The sequence below is a fragment of the Moschus berezovskii genome, chromosome X, assembly GCF_049115385.1.
Source record: "Moschus berezovskii isolate FMDL1 chromosome X, NW_MosBer_1.0, whole genome shotgun sequence".
NCBI classification, from domain to species: Eukaryota; Metazoa; Chordata; class Mammalia; order Artiodactyla; family Moschidae; genus Moschus; species Moschus berezovskii.
The window spans coordinates 39,739,408-39,759,443 of NC_142488.1; the positions used below are offsets into that span (position 1 = coordinate 39,739,408).

The 20,036-nt window shown below is 38.9% G+C and overlaps 2 protein-coding genes across 9 annotated transcripts in view; one reads left to right on the forward strand and one right to left on the reverse strand.

The window, feature by feature from the left end:
• The window catches only part of GPR82 (G protein-coupled receptor 82), a 29,097-nt gene extending 11,456 nt beyond the window's left edge, over positions 1 to 17,641 (forward strand). Inside the window, exons 2-4 of the mRNA XM_088834119.1 lie at positions 13,904 to 14,043; positions 16,379 to 16,446; positions 16,582 to 17,641. Coding sequence (XP_088690245.1) covers positions 16,616 to 17,626 — 1,011 coding nt within the window. The 5' untranslated portion in view covers positions 13,904 to 14,043; positions 16,379 to 16,446; positions 16,582 to 16,615 and the 3' untranslated portion in view covers positions 17,627 to 17,641. The remainder of the gene's footprint in view (positions 1 to 13,903; positions 14,044 to 16,378; positions 16,447 to 16,581) is intronic.
• Positions 1 to 20,036, reverse strand: part of CASK (calcium/calmodulin dependent serine protein kinase) — a 387,791-nt gene that overhangs the window by 162,881 nt on the left and 204,874 nt on the right. The window lies entirely within an intron of this gene.

The following is a 20,036-nucleotide window of genomic DNA, read 5'->3' on the forward strand; positions in this document are numbered from 1 at the left end:
ACAGAATCTCTTTTTTTGCTTTAGTAAGCCATACAACCTATTCCAGGGGCAACAGTGAACTGTTGGTTATACTCTGGTTTGGTAATTCCATATATACTCTTCTTTTAGATATAAAATAATTCAAACACAACAAAACAAAAATACAATGTAACAGGCAGTTAAGCACCCATCAGCGAAATTGTGCAGATGTCAAATGTTTGGGCTCTGTTCACTTAACTGTTTTCCTGTACCTATACATAATCTAAGAAGATATACTAGAGCTCATCTTGAGGTAGCTGCTTGCCTAAAGTTAGTGTATATCTCTCTGGTGTACATGTTTACCCTATTATACGTAAGTGGTACGAATAACAATGTACATTAGCTTTTGTTTTAAAAATTTACACAAACAGTATCTTACTAATACACCCTTTTGTAACTTTTTTCACTCAAATTGTGTTTATGTGGATATATGAAGGTCCCCCTCATTCATCTTCACAGATGCATAGTGTTTATTGTGAGAACAAACAACAGTTTTATTCTCCGTTTCTCCTAACAATGGGCCTTTAGGTGCTTTCCACAGTTTCGTTATTAGAAACCACGTTCAAGTGAAGCCTCCTGCACGCATGTGTGGAAGTTTTCTATGGCTGACACCTAGAAGCAGAAATGCTTGGTTGTAAAGGGTATACACATTATCATTTTATTTCACTTGTGATGAACTGCTCTCCAAAGTGACTTTTATCATTTTATACACCTATTCTACCACTAGCAAGATGAGAGTTTCTCTACCCACATCCTCACCAATACTTGGTTTGATCAGATTTACTAACTTGCCAGTCTGAGAGGTGTGAAATGGCATCTCCCCAGGGTTTTAATTTGCATTTCCTTGATTACAAGTGAAAAGGAGCAGCAGCATCTCTTTGCCCATTCATGTTTCTTCTTTTGTGAATGATCTATTCATATCTACACTTCTTTCCCTTTTCCCTATAATGAGTTGCCTGTATTCTTTTTTTCTTTCAAATCACTGACATAATTCTTTAGATATTCTGTATACTAATCTTTGGTTCTTTATATGGATTGCAAATAACATCTACCAGTCTGAGACTTGTCTTTTACTTTGCTTATGGTTTCTTCTACCAGTCACCACAAGGAAAGGAAGACATTTCCTAATTATTAAATCTAGAGGAACCCTGGCCTTCTGGGATACAGACACCCTTCAAGAATTTGTAGATGAAATGTTGTTATAATCAGACAGCTTAGCATTTCATTCAGATATAGTACACAGGAGTGCAAATGAGGTGTCCTTTGAGAAGAAAAATTTCCTGAGTGTTAATCTACAAAATTCAAGCATGTTAGTATAGACATGCAAATTATTTTAGAGGGATAGAAAGTCTAGACCAGGAGTAGATCTGTTAAATGTACCAACATATTTAAAGAAAGAACTGGCCATTCACTAGCAGGTGAGAGAAACTTGGAAGAAAAAGTGAGGTGGAGACTTTGAAGACATTGGTATTGCCCATCCAGACAGAGTCCAGGAGAAGACTCTTAATCAATGGACCAGGAATATTATCACCCCACTGGTAAGGCCACAGCAAGGATTATGGTGGGGCTGGATCCAATTGGTCTTCTTAGCCTAGTGACATTAACTATTAGATAATGAACTAGGAGGCAGCATAACAGGTTCACAGGGCAGCTGCTGCAACCAGACTGACCAAGTTCAATTTCTTGCTTCATCACTTACTATGTAACCTTGTACAAGCTCTCTTTCCTCTACTGAGAAAACAATGATAGGAATACCTAACTCATAGTGTTATGAAGGCTAAATGAATGAATACATGTTCCTGGCCATTAAGAATCATTCAATGTATGTTACTGAAATACTCAAATGCCAAAAGAAAGACAGGGGAAATACACAAAATGGAATGGTCAGAAGCTTAAGATAAACATCAGAACTAGGAAGATACATAGTGGAAGCTGACTTGGACCAACTGAGGTGGGGAAAGCACTCAGAAAGGGCAACTGAGCTTTCACCAATAACAGCAAAGTCCAGGACAAGAGCCGTGCAGACCCATTCTAGTTTGTGCTGGTCAGAACCATATTCTGAAACTTGAGCAAGTAGCAGAGCAGAGGATGCCAGAAAAGGGGCGATTTGAAAGAATGGGATTATTCAGCCTTAAAGCAGAAGACTAAAGGAAAGACAGAACAAAACTGCGTGTGTGCGGGCGCGCTCATGTGTGTGGCCTCAGAGAGCAAGCAGAAGGAGGACCAGTGAAGGACAGGAGATGCAAAAGCAACATGTTTCAGCTGACTGTAGAATAGGAAGCCAGTGAGTTATCTGCTAGTAGAACTATTTCATTATAGCATGGATCCTCAGCAGGCTGGGAAGGCAGCATTTTGAGCATTTAATAAGGTTTGGATCTGATGTTCCTAAGATCTCTTTGACAGAAGTTTTGGGTTTTCCTTCATAATGAGTGGCCACCAGGGGCCACAGGTGATCCTTGTTGGTCCATCAGGCTGTGCCTGTATAGTCATGCCCTCGGGCTCTTCAGATTGTGCGGCTGAGGCGGGGCAGTGCAGAGGAAGGAGGCTGCTTGCTATATGGTCAGTGGTCCCTAAACAGTTTTCCAGAACTTTCTTTTGCAGCAGATTTGGTCATTCATTCGTTAATATTCACTGCTAGAGAGACTGCTTAAACTCTATCTAAAATAAATCGCTGGATTATGGGAGTTTTGTGATATTTGTTATGTTAGGTGCTCATTGTAGGGTAAGGAAATTAGAGAAGGTGAGGTTTGGAAAAAGAACGAGACTGGCACTTTACAGGAACAGATCACCTTTAATGAGGTGAGAAGGGGCAGCAGTCAGATTAGTGAGCTGTGGCACTAACCCAAGAAAAGACTAAGTATATATAGGCATATATGTGGAAATCTACTGTCTTAAGGGGGCCTGTTCTTCTCCACGGTTGTTCAGGTTCAGTTCAATTCAGTTCAGTTCAGTCCAGTCGGTCAGTCATGTCCGGCTCTTTGCGACCCCATGAATCACAGCACGCCAGGCCTCCCTGTCCATCACCAACTCCCGGAGTTCACTCAAACTCATGTGCATCGAGTCAGTGATGCCATCCAGCCATCTCATTCTCTGTCGTCCCCGTCTCCTCCTGCGCCCAATTCCTCCCAGCATGAGTCTTTTCCAGTGAGTCAACTCTTCGCATGAGGTGGCCAAAGTATTGGAGCTTCAGCTTTAGCATCAGTCCTTCCAATGTTAGTTATCTCTTAAATGGCTGGGGCAAGGAATTCTGGAGATTGGCCAGAGGCTGGGACTGCCTGGGAGCTGGGTATAATCAACCTTAAGGTCCATTTTTTTCTTGGGGTGAGAGAGTTCTTTGTTTTGCATAGAATGGTGGCGAGGACCCGGAGGGGAGTTTTAACTCCAGGCTAACTCTTGAGAGTCCCTTGTACTGCAAGGAGATCCAACCAGGCCATTCTAAAGGAGATCAATCCTGGGTGTTCATTGGATGGACTGATGCTAAAGCTGAAACTGCAATACTTTGGCCACCTCATGCGACGAGTTGACTCACTGGAAAAGACTCTGATGCTGGGAAAGGTTGGGGGCGGGAGGAGAAGGGGACGACCGAAAATGAGATGGCTGGATGGCATCACCGACTCTGTGGACATGAGTTTGAGTGAACTCCGGGAGTTGGTGATGGACAGGAAGGCCTGGCGTGCTGTGGTTCATGGGGTTGCGGAGATTCGTACATGACTGAGCGACTGAACTGAACTGATTTTGAGCCATGTAACTTTCCTTCACTCATGTCTTTGCTTTGTTACTGTCACTTGGCTTTGTTATGAGTAATCAGAGTGGTTGAAAGGTTATCACCTTGCATCCTGAACTGGGAGACAAGGCACCTTCACTGTACAACTGGCTCAATGGTATAAACTCAGGTGGGAATGGTAATCACTCTGATGTGTGATTATTTTCAAATGTTATCCAGTGGCAAACTTCTGAACTAAAAGATCTAGATGCCTTCCTTTAACACGGCTGGCAATGCTGTTACAGGCCCTTTCCTGTTATACACGTTTCCTTTCTATGTTTCCTACCTCTTCTCATGTTCTATACCCTACCAGGACCTTCTAGCACCCCAATACCCTCAACTCTAATTCTTTCCTCTCCTATACTCAGTAGCACCTCTTTCTCTTCCCCAGTTGAGTTTTATCTATTTTCTGACTTTCTCTTTGAATTGCCTTTCTCACAATGTCGTGTCCTCTTATGTGTCCCCTGATCTGTCGGAAGCAGAAATGTTTCACTATTTGGGTGGAAATTTGGTTTGTACTCAAAAGAAAAACACTGTTTCCGCTATATTAAAAACAACTTTCAGCTGGTTGCAAAGGGAACTGATGAGGTTTGCATGCATGTTCATATTCAGTTCCCCTTTGTGGCCAGTGAGACTTGAAAAACACTGGAACACACAGGGTCAGCTCTTGTGCAGACTGATTATAGAGTTCCAAATATATGCGGCAAGTGGTGAGAAGAGTCAGCTAAATAAGTAAATGAGGGTCTCATGCTCTGTCAGCTGGCATTTGTGATCCTGCAAAGAACTAAACCTCCAGTAATAAGTACAACCTAGCATGATGGAGGGAACGCTACTAGAGCAGCAAGATAGACTAATCATCTTTCTATATCCTTTTAGGCTCTAGTATTGGAGATAGCTGGGGCTTCCCCAATGGTTCAGATGGTAAAGAATCTGCCAGCAATGCAGGAGACAGGGGTTCAATCCCTGGGTTGGGAAAATCCCCTGGAGGAGGGTATGGCAACCCACTCCAGCATTCTTGTCTGGAGAATCCCATGGACAGAGGAGCCTGATGGGCTATAGTCCATAGGGTCGCAAAGAGTCGGACACGGCTGAAGTGACTTAGCAGGCAGGCAGGCATTGGAGATATAATGTCCACTTTAGTTTACTAATTCCTAAGATGTTGATGCTCACTCTTGCCATCTCCTGCTTGACCATGTCTAATTTACCTTGATTCACGGAGCTAACATTCCAGGTTCCTATGCAGTATTGTTCCTTACAGCATTGGACTTTTACCACCAGACACACCCACAAATGAATGTTGTTTCTGCTTTGGCCCAGCAGCTTCATTCTTTCTGGGAGCTATTAGTAATTGCCCTCCACTCTTAGGATCCACTTTTTACCATCAGGTTAGCAGTAACAGACTTTTCCTCTAGTTTTACTGAAAAGCTAGATTAGTTCTAAAAATAGAAAGGGGTTATTTACAGAGGATAAAAAGTACAAAGGAAAGAGTATGGATTCCTAATACTTTCAATATACCTCTTCATAGAAGAAATGAGCAAAAGAAAATGACAGCTCCAAGACTGAAGCGAGGCACAGTGGGTATGTCTTTGCAAAGTAAAATTTTCTTTTTGGATGTTATCCAAGAAACAATGGACTCTGAGGTACGCATACTGTATTAATCCTTATGGAAGCGCCACTGTACTGTACTTTGAGGGAGAAAATATAAAAATCTAGTTAGAACATTGGATAAGCCTTTCCTCAATATTCTCACGGGGTTGGATTAGAGTGGGGGATGGGGAGGGGTGGATGGTGGGGTCGGGAGACAATAAACGATTTATCGTGTTAGGAGTTGTTTTAGTGGTGGCAGAAGACATGAGAGCCGGTTGGGGGACAGGAATGCGGGTTGTTTAGTTTTAATGGGGTGATCTGGGAGGACCATCTGAAAATGAGTAAGGGAGCTCAGCAAAGCAGGGGGACCAACGTAGTTTTAACAAATTTAGTTTTTCAAGAGTCCTAACATCAGGAATTATCATGTTGGGGGCAGGGGGTTGACAGGTGCGCGGTTATCTGGGGGAGTCGTCCCATGCTTGGGTTTACTACTCCGCAAGGATCTGTACACTCATGAATGCATCTCCAATGGAAATGCGCTCAGGACGGCTAGAGGTACCAAGGGGTTACCTCGAGCGGGAGGCTTCCCCAGGAACCTGACGTTGAGACCTACTCTTGCCTAGAAAATCCCATGGATGGAGCAGCCTGGTAGGCTGCAGTCCGTGGGGTTGCTAAGGGTCGGACACGACTGAGCGACTTCACTTTCACTTTTCACTTTCACACATTGGAGAAGGAAATGGCAACCCACTCCAGTGTTCTTGCCTGGAGAATCCCAGGGACGGGGGAGCCTGGTGGGCTTCTGTCTATGGGGTCACAGAGTCGGACACGACTGGAGTGACTTAGCAGTAGCAGTTGCAAGTGCATTAAAGAAAAGATAGTGAGTGAAGTGAAAGTCACTCAGTCGTGTCCGACTCTTGAGACCCCATGGACTGTAGCCCGCAAGGTTCCTCTGTCCATGGGATTCTCCAGGCAAGAATACTGGAGTGGGTTGCCATTAGATTAAAATTCTCTGCAGCTCTTCCCATCCAGAAGTAGAGTCTTTGCCCATCTCTTGAGTCTGAGCAGGTACTGTGACTTGCTTTGACCCATAAAATGTAGTGGACATTGTACGGCATCTGAGCAAAGCCTTAAGAGGCCTTGCAGCTTCCAGTTTTGTGCTCCTGGAACCCTGAGACCACCACAGGGTAAATAAACCCAGGATGAAAAATTACATGGAGAGACATACTTAGCCTGTACCACCATCTCAGCTGAGGCTCCAGACATGAGTGAGGCCATCGCGGACCACTGAGGCTCAGCTGAGCTTCCCGATAACGAAGAAGCTGCATGAATGACCCCAGAACAAATTGCAGGATTGAGAGTGAACCAATGATTGTTGTCAGAAGTCACCAAGTCTAGGTGTGGTTTGGTATGCACATAACATTAAAAGAATATATGCCATTAATTTCTAAAAGGTGACAACAAATATAGTAGTTTCATTGACAAAAAAGACAATGCCTTAAATTATTTTGCTTAAAAGCTGTGTGTGTGTGTCTGGGTATGAAAGAGAGAGGGAGAGAAATTTATTTTCCAAACCACTGAAGAGTGGGGAGTGGAAGGGCTATTGAAGATTTAGTAATGAACAATGTGTTGACAGATAAAAACAAGCATATGCTGCATGATGAGGCAACTGGTTAGGTGATCTCTTAAGAGGAAGGGATCTACAGAATTTGTTAAGTACCCAGGAAGAAGTGACTACAGGGGAGGGTCAAGGTAATTTCTCCTCTGCTTTCTTCATTAGGTAAAAGACCTTTTAAATGACATTGGTTAATAACATGACGCGACATGCTGTTTTCATCACAAGCCTTTTTAGTATCATTTGAGTTTACAAATGGAGAAGGAAATGGCAACCCACTCCAGTATTCTTGCCTGGAGAATCCCAGGGACAGAGGAGCCTAGTTGGCTGCTGTCTATGGGGTCGCAGAGTCGGACACGACTGAAGCGACTTAGCAGCAGCAGCAGCAGCAGCAGAATTTACAAAACTAGGTCCATGAATTGCTATGATTTAAAAAAAGTTAAGAAAAGCTACAGATATGAGAAAAACTTTCATATAATAAAATGTCAGACTTTCTTTTTACCACTACGGTAATTATAGTTGTGAATGACTTTATGAAGGTAACACTTGTGGTAATCACTAGTATAAAGCAAAATAAAATCTCCAAAGGACATAGCCTATTAAAGACAGATAAGTGTCAATGGGTTTTCAGCTTAAGGACAGAAATCCATTGTCCATACAATGACTTTTATCCTACCACGTTTAAAGTGTTTTCCAGCTACGAAAATAAAGAAGTTTATCATTTTCTCAAAGCTTAAAAAAAAACCCTAAACTTTTAAATTGTTCAAATTTCTAGCTGGAAGATAGTGCAAAACAGGCAGCTTATGCTTCAGCCTTTAACAGCAAAAGAGGTTTAACTAGGGCTGGTAGTAGATTGCCCTCTACTGGTCAAAGCATCACCAAAGAAATGATTCTCTACAGACTTTTTCTGTGTTAAAATTTAACTGTGGTTGCTTCTTTTCAATTTTCTCTACCAAATACTTCTGGCGATATGGAATTCCAGAGAACTTATATTTCCTGGCTTCAATATTTATTTGTAGGTTTATTAAAACAATACATTTTAGACTGGCTTTTGATGGAGGAAGAACAAGAGCCTACATGGTAATATTAGAAGCTATACCACACATAGTACAATTTGAGAAATATCTAATGAAACACAAACACTTGATTAGAGAGATACCTTAAAATGAGTACTTCAAGTCTAATATATCTCTACCAGTCAAAATATTATGAAGACACAACCACCAATATAAGAAATGATTCAGACAAGGATCACCAATGAATACTAAAATCCACTGGGTAAAACGGGGAAAAATATATTTAGAGTCTCAAAATATGACACCCTCAGATTACCTATCAACTGCAAAGGGCAAAAGCACCAGTATAATGGAGAGTTGGCAGCAATTAATAAATGTCCAGATTGAAACCTGATACTGTTTTGGTCACCAGGGATATTTGGTCACCTTTACCTAAACAGTCCAGATTCTGGTAGCAGTGAAGAGTATGGGATCTGAAGTCACACTATCAGTGACTTCAGTAATAGCCCTACAATATACCAGTTGTAGTACCATCAACAAGTTATTTATCCTCTATGGACCTAAGTCTCCTCACCTAGGAAATGACAGTAATAATGGTACCCATCTCAGAGATATTTTAATTAAATATAGCATAAAAATTAAATGAATTTATATAAAAGCACTTCAGTGGTTATCATTTGTTAGTTTTATAAATTTCCTAAAAGTGGTTCTCAGGAAAGCTTGTTACTGCAATACCTGGGGCTCTTAATAAGAGAAAATAAATATAGACACTAATAGGTATAGGATGTAAGACCTTAGATACTCAACTCTTACTCATCTTCCTTTGACATCTTTTTTCCCTTTGAATAAAGATAGTGACACAGAGCAGCAGACTTACCCTCCAGACAATCTTACTAGAGATTCCAAAGAAGTGATTGGTAATAAAATGGCCAGGAAATGGTCTTTGGAAGAAAGGAGCAGTGATGAGGGTTCTGGGCACTGATACATGATGCCTTTTTAACTCCCTAAATCTCACTGCAAGTCATAATCCAAGTCACTAGGGTATAGGTGTACGTATGTATTTTATACCTGTGACAATAAAATGGCCTAAATTATTTTAAGAATTCTAGCATTCAATGTTCCATTTTCAGAAATTTTAGTCTACTTTTGGCTTTTCAAAGAACTTGTAAACAAAAAGGTAGGTAGGTTCTGAAGCATGATATGAACCAAACTTGATTGACTCAAAGATGTTGAAATTCAAAATTTAACTGTCCTCAAAAATATCTTTGCCTCATCTAATCCAATGCTGAAGTTTCCCTCTCCTTAAAATCTGCTAATTTCCCATCTGCTTTCCAACTGCCACCTCTGTGGAGATTCTAGTTCTAATGACTGCCACCATGTTTCGATGGTGTGCATTTCTAGAAGACAATGTACCCAGTACGGTTCAAGCGTATCTGGAAAGACAAAAGCCACAGGTGAAGTATAGTGAAACTCTAACTGGCAGTTCCATTTTATGTTTTGTCATTAGACCTTTCTTACAAAAGAAAAGAAAGAAAGAAAGTGAAGTCGCTCAGTCGTGCCCCACTCTTTGCGACCCCATGGACTGTAACCTACCAGGTTCCTCTGTCCATGGGATTTTCCAGGCAAGAGTACTGGAGTGGGTTGCCATTTCCTTCTCCAGAGGTAATCACTCTTCTGTGCTATTATACATTTCCACACTTTGGATTATAATTTGTGCTGTTTTTTTTTTAAACAGTTCTTGAGGGAAATACTCCCAAGTCAGCTTGTAGCAGCAAGTAGAGGATCTTCACACCCTGATTAAGGGTGAGATGGCCATGATTATAGCTGCTCGTGATAGATGGTGAGGCCTGAGCACAGTGCAACTGGAGACAGAGACAGGGCTGTGGCCAGACACCACATCCTGAAGAGAGCGAGGACCTCAGAGAGCCTTGAACAAACCACAGCTTTGTGTAACAGATCTCTATTTCGCTCCTCCTAAAGGTAACTGCTGGCTCGGGTGTGCAGTGAGCTGGATAAAGGCTTCCACTGCCCCCTCACCCCACTCCCCCTTGAAGAAATAACTATCTTTTGAATGTGAAGTTCTAATGTGGACCACATAAGGCATGTCATCTCTTACTGCACACCAGCCTCCCAATGCCCTGAGCTTCTGAGTCATCAGAGACAGGGCTTTAGAGACACACTGTTGCCATTTTAGAAGACACTAAGCTGGTAGGTCAAAATAACCGTCTAGTTTAAGCACAATGGTACAGATATGATTGAGCTGTCTTGTGTCCTCTGGGTTCTGGCTCTGAGGCAAGTTGAAAAGGGACCCTGTCCTAATCCCAGTGATCCGCCAGGAAAGCTCTTATATACCCCTGTTGAATACAGCTCACTGTGGATTGTCAAACTGCACTGGAGCATGCCTGCCCTTTGAATGTCTAACATCTCAAAAGCAGGAAACTTCACACATGGCAAGACTTACACTCTGGGGAATTATTCTAATACTTCAAGGAGTAAATCATAAGGGTCAGAGCAGAACACTGAGGAAGCCAGTATTTGGCAGAGGATATAGGAAGTAATTAAAATGGTTAGGCAAGAGCGTTTAGATTTGGAAACAGAAGCAGAACTTTGAAGAAGAGAAGCATGGGAAAGATGAATGAGAACCAAAGAAAACTATAGGTGACCTAAATGAGAAAAGGCCAAGGGGCCACTTTGACAGAGAACTTGCAATTCTTGACATTTCTGCCTAAGCTATATTTCTGGTAATTCTCTGACATCCACACCTTTTACCAATTACATGAATACTGCCCAGTGTCTTAGAAAAATATAAATAAAATTTTCCTTCTATTTCAGTTAGGGAACTCAAAATCACTAAAATCATAAAGACTTTATACTGATATTGATGGAATAAAAATTACCTTAATGAAGTCCAAAGTTTTCCAGGAAAGAATAAAATTGGGCTTGAGTTCTCCCAGTCAGTTCTGCTACCTCAGAGCCTAGAACCCTGTCTATGAAAAAAAGTATTGAAAACTTGACTCTAGTTTACTTACCCTTACTGACTCTAGAGAAAAACCAGTAGTTGCTGCTAAGGTAGAGGGTGCCTTAAAGTAAATTTACTAGTTGTGTCGCCTTGGGCATGTTATACTTCTTCAGTGACCTCCACACACACCTCCTGGAAACACAGCAGGAACTCAAACAAACATTTGTGAAATGAACTGCACTGTTTAAGAAAACTACAGAGCATTAAAAAAAAAATCAAAATAGAGGAAGAAAAGGTGAAAATTACACCTATCCAGGCATTCCTGCCAGATAAATTATGTCATCTGACTATCATTTTAAGCAGTATTTCTGACTCTTCCTTGGTTCAATGGTTGATTGCCATCTGTGGTAGCCAGCATCCAAGATGGCTCCCAACAACCATTATCTCCTGATATTTATACCTCCCACAATGAATCACTGGCTTTAGGCGACCAACAGAATACTGCAGAAGTGATGGTGTTGACTTTAGAGGCTAGATTTTTTTTAAAAAGGCATGGAAACTATGGCCTTGTTCTCTTCAATTACCTGCTCTGTGAGGACAGATGGCTACACGACCTTGGGCAACTTATGTGACTTTTCTGAGGTTCAGTTTTCCTCACCTATAAAATGAAGATACTTATTTCATAGTATTTATTTCACAGAGTATTTTGAAGACTAAATAAGACATGCATATAAAGCATTTAACAGGATGCCTGGCACATAACAGGCTTTCATTAAATGAGGCTAATACTAGTGGTGGTGGTGATAGGAGCTGCAGTAGCAGCAACTGATTGGATGTGAGATGTGAAGGAAAGAGAGGAATCAAGGATGATTCCTAGGTTTTTAGCTTGAATAACTGAAGAAGTGATGGTATCATCTACTGAGTTTGGGGACAATGGAGGATAAGTTGTAGAGAGTAAGGACATTCTTTTTTCTTGGACCGAAGGTGCTTAACCCTCAAAAAGGTAATACTAAAATTATCTTTCGATCACTTATAAACAGGATTCCTTTTACATTCTTTCTTCTCTAAATTATTTCAAACTGTTTTCTAAAAATTTTATTTATTGGTAGAAGATTGCTTTACAATTTTGTGTTGGTTTCTGCCGTACAACAATGCAAATCAGTCTATATATATCCCTTCCCTCCCTCTCTCTATCCTACCCTTCTGGGTCATCACAGAGTGCCAGGCTGGGCTCCCTGTGTTATTTAGCAACTTCCCACTAACTATTTCACACATGATAGTGTATGTATGTCAAAACTACTTTCTCAATTTGTCCCACACTCCCCCTCTGTGTCTATAAGGCCATTCTCTACTAGGTTCATCAATACCACTTTTCTAGATTTCAAATATATGTGTTAATATACGATACTTGTTTTTCTCTTTCTGACTTACTTCACTCTGTAAAAGAGCCTCTAGTTTCATCCACCTCACTATAACTGACACAAATTCATTCCTTTTAATGGCTGAATAATATTCCATTGTATAAATTTACCATAATTTCTTTATCCATTCATCTGTTGATGGACATCTAGACTATTTTTTGTTCTAAATAATTTCTTCCTGGAACATGAAAAATTGCTGAAATAAAAATGATAGGAATTCCAGAGGCCAGATAACTCTGCAATCAATGGCCATGTACCCCCAGATGAGTCACTGTTCTTAATTAAATGATGGCAAGCATGGCAAAGATGAATAACAGCAGAACAAAATCCAGACACTCGGGTAGTCCTCAGTGTAGAACAGTCTTTGGGACTCTGTGGGAGAGGGCGAGGGTGGGATGATTTGGGAGAATGGCATTGAAACATGTATATTATTTTAAAGAGAAATATTAGCAAGCATTAGGGTGAATTTATCCAATCAACAAGAAATAAGATAAGCATGACTGGTTATGAGAAATGGCAAAAGTATATGTCTTAATTTTAAATGAAGATTGTTACAGATAACTGAAGTGCTTGAGCCTGATGAAATTAGATTGCTGTTCCCATCCTCAGACTCCCACTGGTTTAACTATGGTACTTAGCGTTCATTTAGTTAATAGTTAATAGACTGATGAAACAATCCTATACATCAAATTGGTTTCACAGTTCTTTATATTGTAATATAGCTATTGATTTTATTTGAGGCATCTTTGGTCTTCAATTCTGGCACTTTCCAGGATTTCCCAAATTCATAATGAAATGCTCCAAACAATGTACTGCTTTTGAAACTGAATGGAGGCAGCAGAGGACAATCTGAAGCAGAATGGGTTAGTCTATTGGGGAAATGGCAACCTATGCCAGTATTCTTGCTGGGATAATCCCATTGGACAGAGGAGCCTGGTGGGCTACAGTCCATGGGGTCACAAAGAGTTGGACATGACATAGCAACTGAGTGCACGCGCACACACATACACACATGCACACCCTCCAAGATGAGACCAAAACCCTTGAGTGTAGTCTGTGCTTACAGTGTACTGCTCTGGGCCTCACTTCTTTATCCCCCAGTTCTATGATATTTGATTCCAATAACCTCCTACAAGTAAAACAACTTTGAATTCTGCTTCCCTTTATTCACAATAAAGCTGAATTGCAAATAAGCCATCCACAAATGATTTTACAGATAAGTTTGTACCAATATTTTAGAAGGTTACTATGGAATGGTTCTCTCTACCACTGTATTTTTACAAAAGTAACTAGCCACGGGGACTAAACCTTTGAACTTAACTTCTGCCAAGCATGCTAATGAAGCTAAGTGAGGTGTAACCGGTTCATGAAATAATAATAAGGAAGCACAGTATATATATTGTCCACCAACTTCCTCCCACTATAGAAATAGAGAAATGAGTTTTTTTTGAGAAGGTAGTTGCTACATTCACCATAACTATCGAATTTCTTCAATACTGTTTTTAATTTCCTTTCTTCCCACTGTAGTTGGTGTCATGCAAGAATCTATTCTCCCTGAGTAAAACTGAAAGATAATGGAAGACTGATGATCAGAGAGTTATAAATCTGAAATCGAGCATCACTACCCTGAACAACAGAGCCTTGGCTGGCATAAACTACTGATACAGGTAAGACTGATCACTCAGTTTGAGCTTAAAAGTTAACTCTTTATATAAAAACTCTAACAGGATTAAAATGTTTACATTTTAAAACTGATCACTAAGAAAGGTCAGCATATGAATTACGTAGGTAACCGTTAGTAGCTAAAGTTAGAATTGTAGACAACTTTCATTTGACAAATTAGCAGAAGTACGATGTGTTACAGGACTGATTTAAGACAGGCATTCTGAGCAGAACGCAGACTTGCACACATTTTCTAGAGAGCCATTCTGTATATATAACATGTGATTGTTATTTGATTTCTTAAGCCTTATGGTTTCGAAATTTTAGAAAATAATTACCTAGCAGTTTTATAATCAGACTTTACTTTTAAAGGAGAGGTACATAGTAGATACAAGCTTGATGTTTGGCAAGCTAAAGATGGTCAACTAGTTGTTGTCTGTTATACTGAAGGTTCCTCTAGAGTCTCAAGGTCATCCATCCGATAAAGCTAGCCTCTGGGAAGGTCTCTTTACCTCTCCTCTGTTCTGAAGCATCTGCTAGGGTGAAATAGGAAAGCAAGGCAATGGCAATGAATAAGATGATGACAGACTTTCTATGTGGTGGTCTAGCCATTAATACAAAAGCATCCCCCTTATAGATTTTAGTACACAATGCATTATCTATACAAGGCAGTAGCTAGTGTTTTTCTTTAACATCATCACAAAAGGAAGTTCCATTCTTTATGAAATATAAACAACCACTTTGATCAGATAATTTTTTTCCTTAAGAAATAAACTGGCTAATTTCACTGAGTTTTAAATCAATTCCCATTTGCCAGGCTGTACTGGACTCAGATACAAACTCACTCTGAAGCATATGCACCATTTTCTAAATAAAAATTGCAAAGCAACAAAATAACATGACAGACACTGGTAGACATTAAGGGTCTTAGTATTTGAACCTAGAGACACCCAAGCTTTCAAGCCTTTGAGTGAAGGTTGATTTAAAAAGTAATTTCAAAATTACAGTGGTATATTTTGGGAAAAATCCCTACTTTTATAATCTAAGATACAAAAAATATAATCTGATTCTGAAGAGGGGTAAAGAGCAAAATATCCCTGAGGAGCTAGGAGCATATAAGAATCTCAGAAGGCACTGTATAGCAAAAAAATTTTGTGTTTATCAAAAAAGAGAATGAGAAGAAAAAAAAAAACCTGAGTATCCTTATTCTAGATTATAAAAGAGTGGAGAATGTGGTACTTAGAAATGTATGGTGAAAAATACGGAGAACTGAAGCACATTCTGAAAAGAGCTCATGGTTTTTATTTGACCAGAATCCAAAACCTTTTCTTATTTCCAACTAAAAGAAAAATAAAGGAATGAGAAAAATTTGAAAAGGAGTCTGTATGTGTACCTTTTGAAGCAAGAGACATTTAAAAAACAAGACATTAAAAAGGCCAAATCACCTGCATTTATACTGTGATTAAAGTATCTTCTAAAAAACAAAAAACAATACACTTCTCTGAAAAACCAAGGTACTAAGTTGCACACAAAGACACATGAGGGCGCTCTAACCAACAAGCAGTAGCAACTACAGTTTGATTCAGAATCTTAAACTAAATTTTTACTAAAGTATGATAGATGAGCATTAAATATCTGAAATAAGAAATTACTGATGACATACAGTAAGGACCCTGGTATCCTGGTGTCTATCCTTGGTCACTACATTTTTCTTCTGTTTAATTCAAGATCTTGCCTGAATGTTGATACAGAATTAAGTTTACTTCTGAAATACGAAAAGAGACAGTTCTAATAGTATTGGATTAGAGAGAAGCTCTTTAACTTAGCCATGAAAAGATACCATTTTTAAAAGTATTTATGGACAGGGAGGCCTGGTGTGCTGTGATTCATGGGGTCGCGGAGAGTCGGACACAACTGAGCGACTGAACTGAACTGAACTGAACTGATGGACAATTAAGGTGGTAATTTGGAGAAGGAAATGGCAACCCACTCCAGTGTTCTTGCCTGGAGAATCCCAGGGACAGAGCAGCCTGGTGGGCTGCTGTCTATGGGATCGCACAGAGTCGGACACGACTGAAGCGACTTAGCAGCAGCAGCAGCAAGGTGGTAATTAAAAATTGGTCTTCTGTTAACATGACCACAAAATACTTTTGCAACAGTTTCCTTTGGCCAGTAAGTATTGCTTGCATGTGCCTTAAACTTCTAAAAATTACCTTCCTAGGCCAAAATCAATTGTCTTTTACAAACTACCTTAAAATCTAGTATAAGAATTATACTTTTCTCTAGTATAAAAGCATAAATCTCAGGCATTTAACTATTTCTTCAAATTTTATTCTTTAGACAAAGGCACCATCCACAATAATCAACTTCCTGCTTTTATTTCAATCGGACAATCGTGATTAGAAAAGGTGAGAAGGAATCTATACTTTCCCTTTCCATTCACTATATTTATGTTACTATTTTATTTTAGCCAATGCTTAAAAATTATTCAGTTTAAATACCATTTGTAATTTTAATATTAAATATCTGCAACTCTGTTCTAGCTCCTGTGGCAAAATTCAAGGAAATCTGATATAAATGAGTAACAACACAACATGTGTTCAACCATCCAAGATCTCTTACATGGCTTTACCGATCATTTATACCTTCCTTTGTATCATTGGTCTGTTTGGAAATTCTCTCTCCCAGTGGATATTTTTAACAAAAATAGCTAAGAAAACATCAACACACATCTACCTAGCACATCTTGTGACTGCAAACTTACTCGTGTGCAGTGCCATGCCTTTCATGGGTATCTATTTCCTGAAAGGTTTTCAGTGGGAATATCAATCTCCACAATGCAGGGTGGTCAACTTTTTGGGAACTCTATCCATGCATGTAAGCATGTTCGTCAGCCTCTTAATTTTAAGCTGGATTGCCATAAGCCGCTATGCTACCTTAATGAAAAAGGATTCCACACAAGAGACCACTTCGTGTTACGAGAAAATATTCTACGGTCACTTACTGAAAAAATTTCGCCAGCCCAACTTTGCTAGAAAACTATGTGTTTACATATGGATAGTTGTTCTAGTCATAATTATTCCAGTTATCATATACTACTCAGTTGTAGAGGCTACAAATGGGGGAGAGATGAAGTGCTATAATTTACAGATGGAACTAGGAGCCAAGATCTCTCAGACTGCAGGCCTCATTGGAACCACATTTATTGGGTTTTCATTATTAGTTGTCCTAACATCATACTACTCTTTTGTCAACCATCTGAGAAAAATAAGGACTTGTACATCCATTACAGAGAAAGATCTGACTTACAGCTCTGTGAAAAGGCACCTTCTGGTCATTCAGATTCTACTAATCGTTTGCTTCCTTCCATACAGCATTTTCAAACCCATTTTTTTTGTTGTGTACCAAAGAGCGGAATGTCAGCAACTGAATCATTTAATTGAAATAAAAAACATCCTCACCTGCCTTGCATCAGCCAGAAGTAGCACAGACCCCATTATATTTCTTTTTTTAGATAAAACATTCAAGAAGACACTATACAATCTCTTTACAAAACCTGATGCACCCCATCTGCAACCCTCTGATTGACTTCTGAATGGAAAATACCACCAAACAGAAAAATGTTCATATGACCCTACTCGGGCCCCTAAATGACTGGTTTAACAGGTCATAGCTTGGTAGATAATAGGCACCAAGAAAGCCTCTTTAGTTTTTAAAAACAAAATCAACCAACCAACAAACATAAAACTCACTTTATGGTTCTACTTAGAGTGAAAGTTGAGATGGCAGAGACTTAGAGGCAAAAGACAAGCATACTGCAAGGAGCCCACCACATATGAAACCACCAGATGATTTTCTGTTTAAATTCACCCATGGATGCTTCTTTGCAAAGCACAATAATTCAGAACTATAGGATAAAGCAGCAAATGGTTTATGACTTTCCTACTTTCTAGTGATTAGACTACAAGGGTCCATGTATGGGTAATGTATTGTTGGTAACTTTTAAAATGAATAAAATAAAAAAGTGAATAAGAAATTTCCTCATTTAAGTCCTATCTAAATGTATGAATAACGCACTGTAAAAAATCCAAGGTTTTATAAGCACATTATTTATTTGGTATTATCTGGTCCATGATCCTGGGAGAAGCAATATTCATTGATTCCAGTATTTATTAAGTAGATGTTATTTATAAATGCGCTTAAATATTTGGATTAGGCTTTGTCAAAATAAAAATGTCATTATATGAGCTTCACATTTTGTTGATTCTCCTCTGTATTCAATATAAATAATGTTATTAATGACAAACAGTACCTAGCATGTAAATGTGTTCAATTAATTTTTGTGAAATAAATGGATAAATGATAGGCAGTATAACAGTATCACAGTATAACAGTATCACCATTGTGAGACTGGTCTCTGGAGTTAGAGTCCCTAGATTCAATCCTAGTTCCAACTCTTATTTAGCTGGACAATCTTAAGGAAATCACCCTCTGTAAGTGTTAATTTCTTCATTTGTAGAACAGAAAAATGCTATGTAATTCATAGGTACTATTGTTAAGCCAAGATGATGTTACTACTATGAGTAGCTCTCATTTACTAAGCACATGCTATGTGCTTACAGGTTTTACATGTATTATTTTAATCATTACAACCCTGATGTATGCCAATTAACTGATGAAAACACTGAAGTGCATAGTTAAATAAGTCATCTAAAATTTTCTCCATTATCTACCTAAATATTTAAAGAGTAAGCCTTTCTTTATGGTCATTTCTTTCTTAGATGTAATCTTGTAAGACAAATGATGATGGCTATATTCTGTATTATATACAATATAATTAAAAATAAAAAAGAATGTGTGTTTATCTTCCTAAAGAGACCATAAGCAACTTCGGAGCTTTAGTCTATTTCCTATTTTTGCTCCTATGGTACTTGCAATTGCTCAGATAAAAACCAAACATAAACAGCTGAACAAAACTGAAGCTGAATAAACCTGAACTGTAATCTGCTACTTCATAAGACAAAGACTCATTTATTCCCTACATGGTAATTTCTTCAGTGCTCAAAAAGAAGTTTAAAGTTAGTTTACATAACACTCTTAAGCCTTTCATCTCATAGCATGTTTCATTCCAGAATTTAAAACGCAGAAACAATTCACATCACACAGAAACAAATCTGTGTGATTTTCACTGAAAAAGAATAGAAAACAGTAAATAATTTTTCTCCTTTTTTTACTTTAGTGTTTAATGAGAGAAGAAAATGTTCAGAGAAACGTGAAAAAACACATGCTGGCTTCAAATATTTATAGTACACAACTATTCTTTTATAGCAGCAATCTTATTTCTGGCTGATTATTTTTAATTTGGAGAGACAAAGGAAGACCTGGGAACTCCAGGTGACTCCTTAAGTGTTGGCTGTAAACAAGGTGTGTCTAATCTAGTAATTTCATAGACATGAGACTCACGTAATAACTCAAAGTTGACCAAAACACCCAGGTTTCTCCACAGTCACAGCAATACTTTCTTATGTAAGTTTTAAAACCAAAACTCATTAGACTAAGAGGAATTGAGAAGCTGATCAATAGTTCTCATTGAACATAAGCAATGCTGAATCAAACCTCACTTCACTTAGGAGTTTTAAAAATATATGTAACTTCTGAAAATCACTATTAAAAAAATCACTTTACACCACTATTTAAATAAAAGATACTACACCAAAGTAGACTTCTCTACATTAGAAAAAGGCAGAAAAGGAGATACGCAATTTCTCAAGTTACTCATTCTGATAGAAAACTTCCGTTTTAATTCTCTGTACTGAGCTTATTAATCACCATGTTTATCTTTACACCACAGATGCTTTCATGAATAGGTGATTGCAAATTATGTTGAATTTTTTGTGTAATTTAGGAACTGACTATTTAATGTCATGGCAAATATTTTATAGAAGTATCACTTTCTAAAATTTATCCTAAATTTGCAGTGTGAATTTTAGGAAAGTGA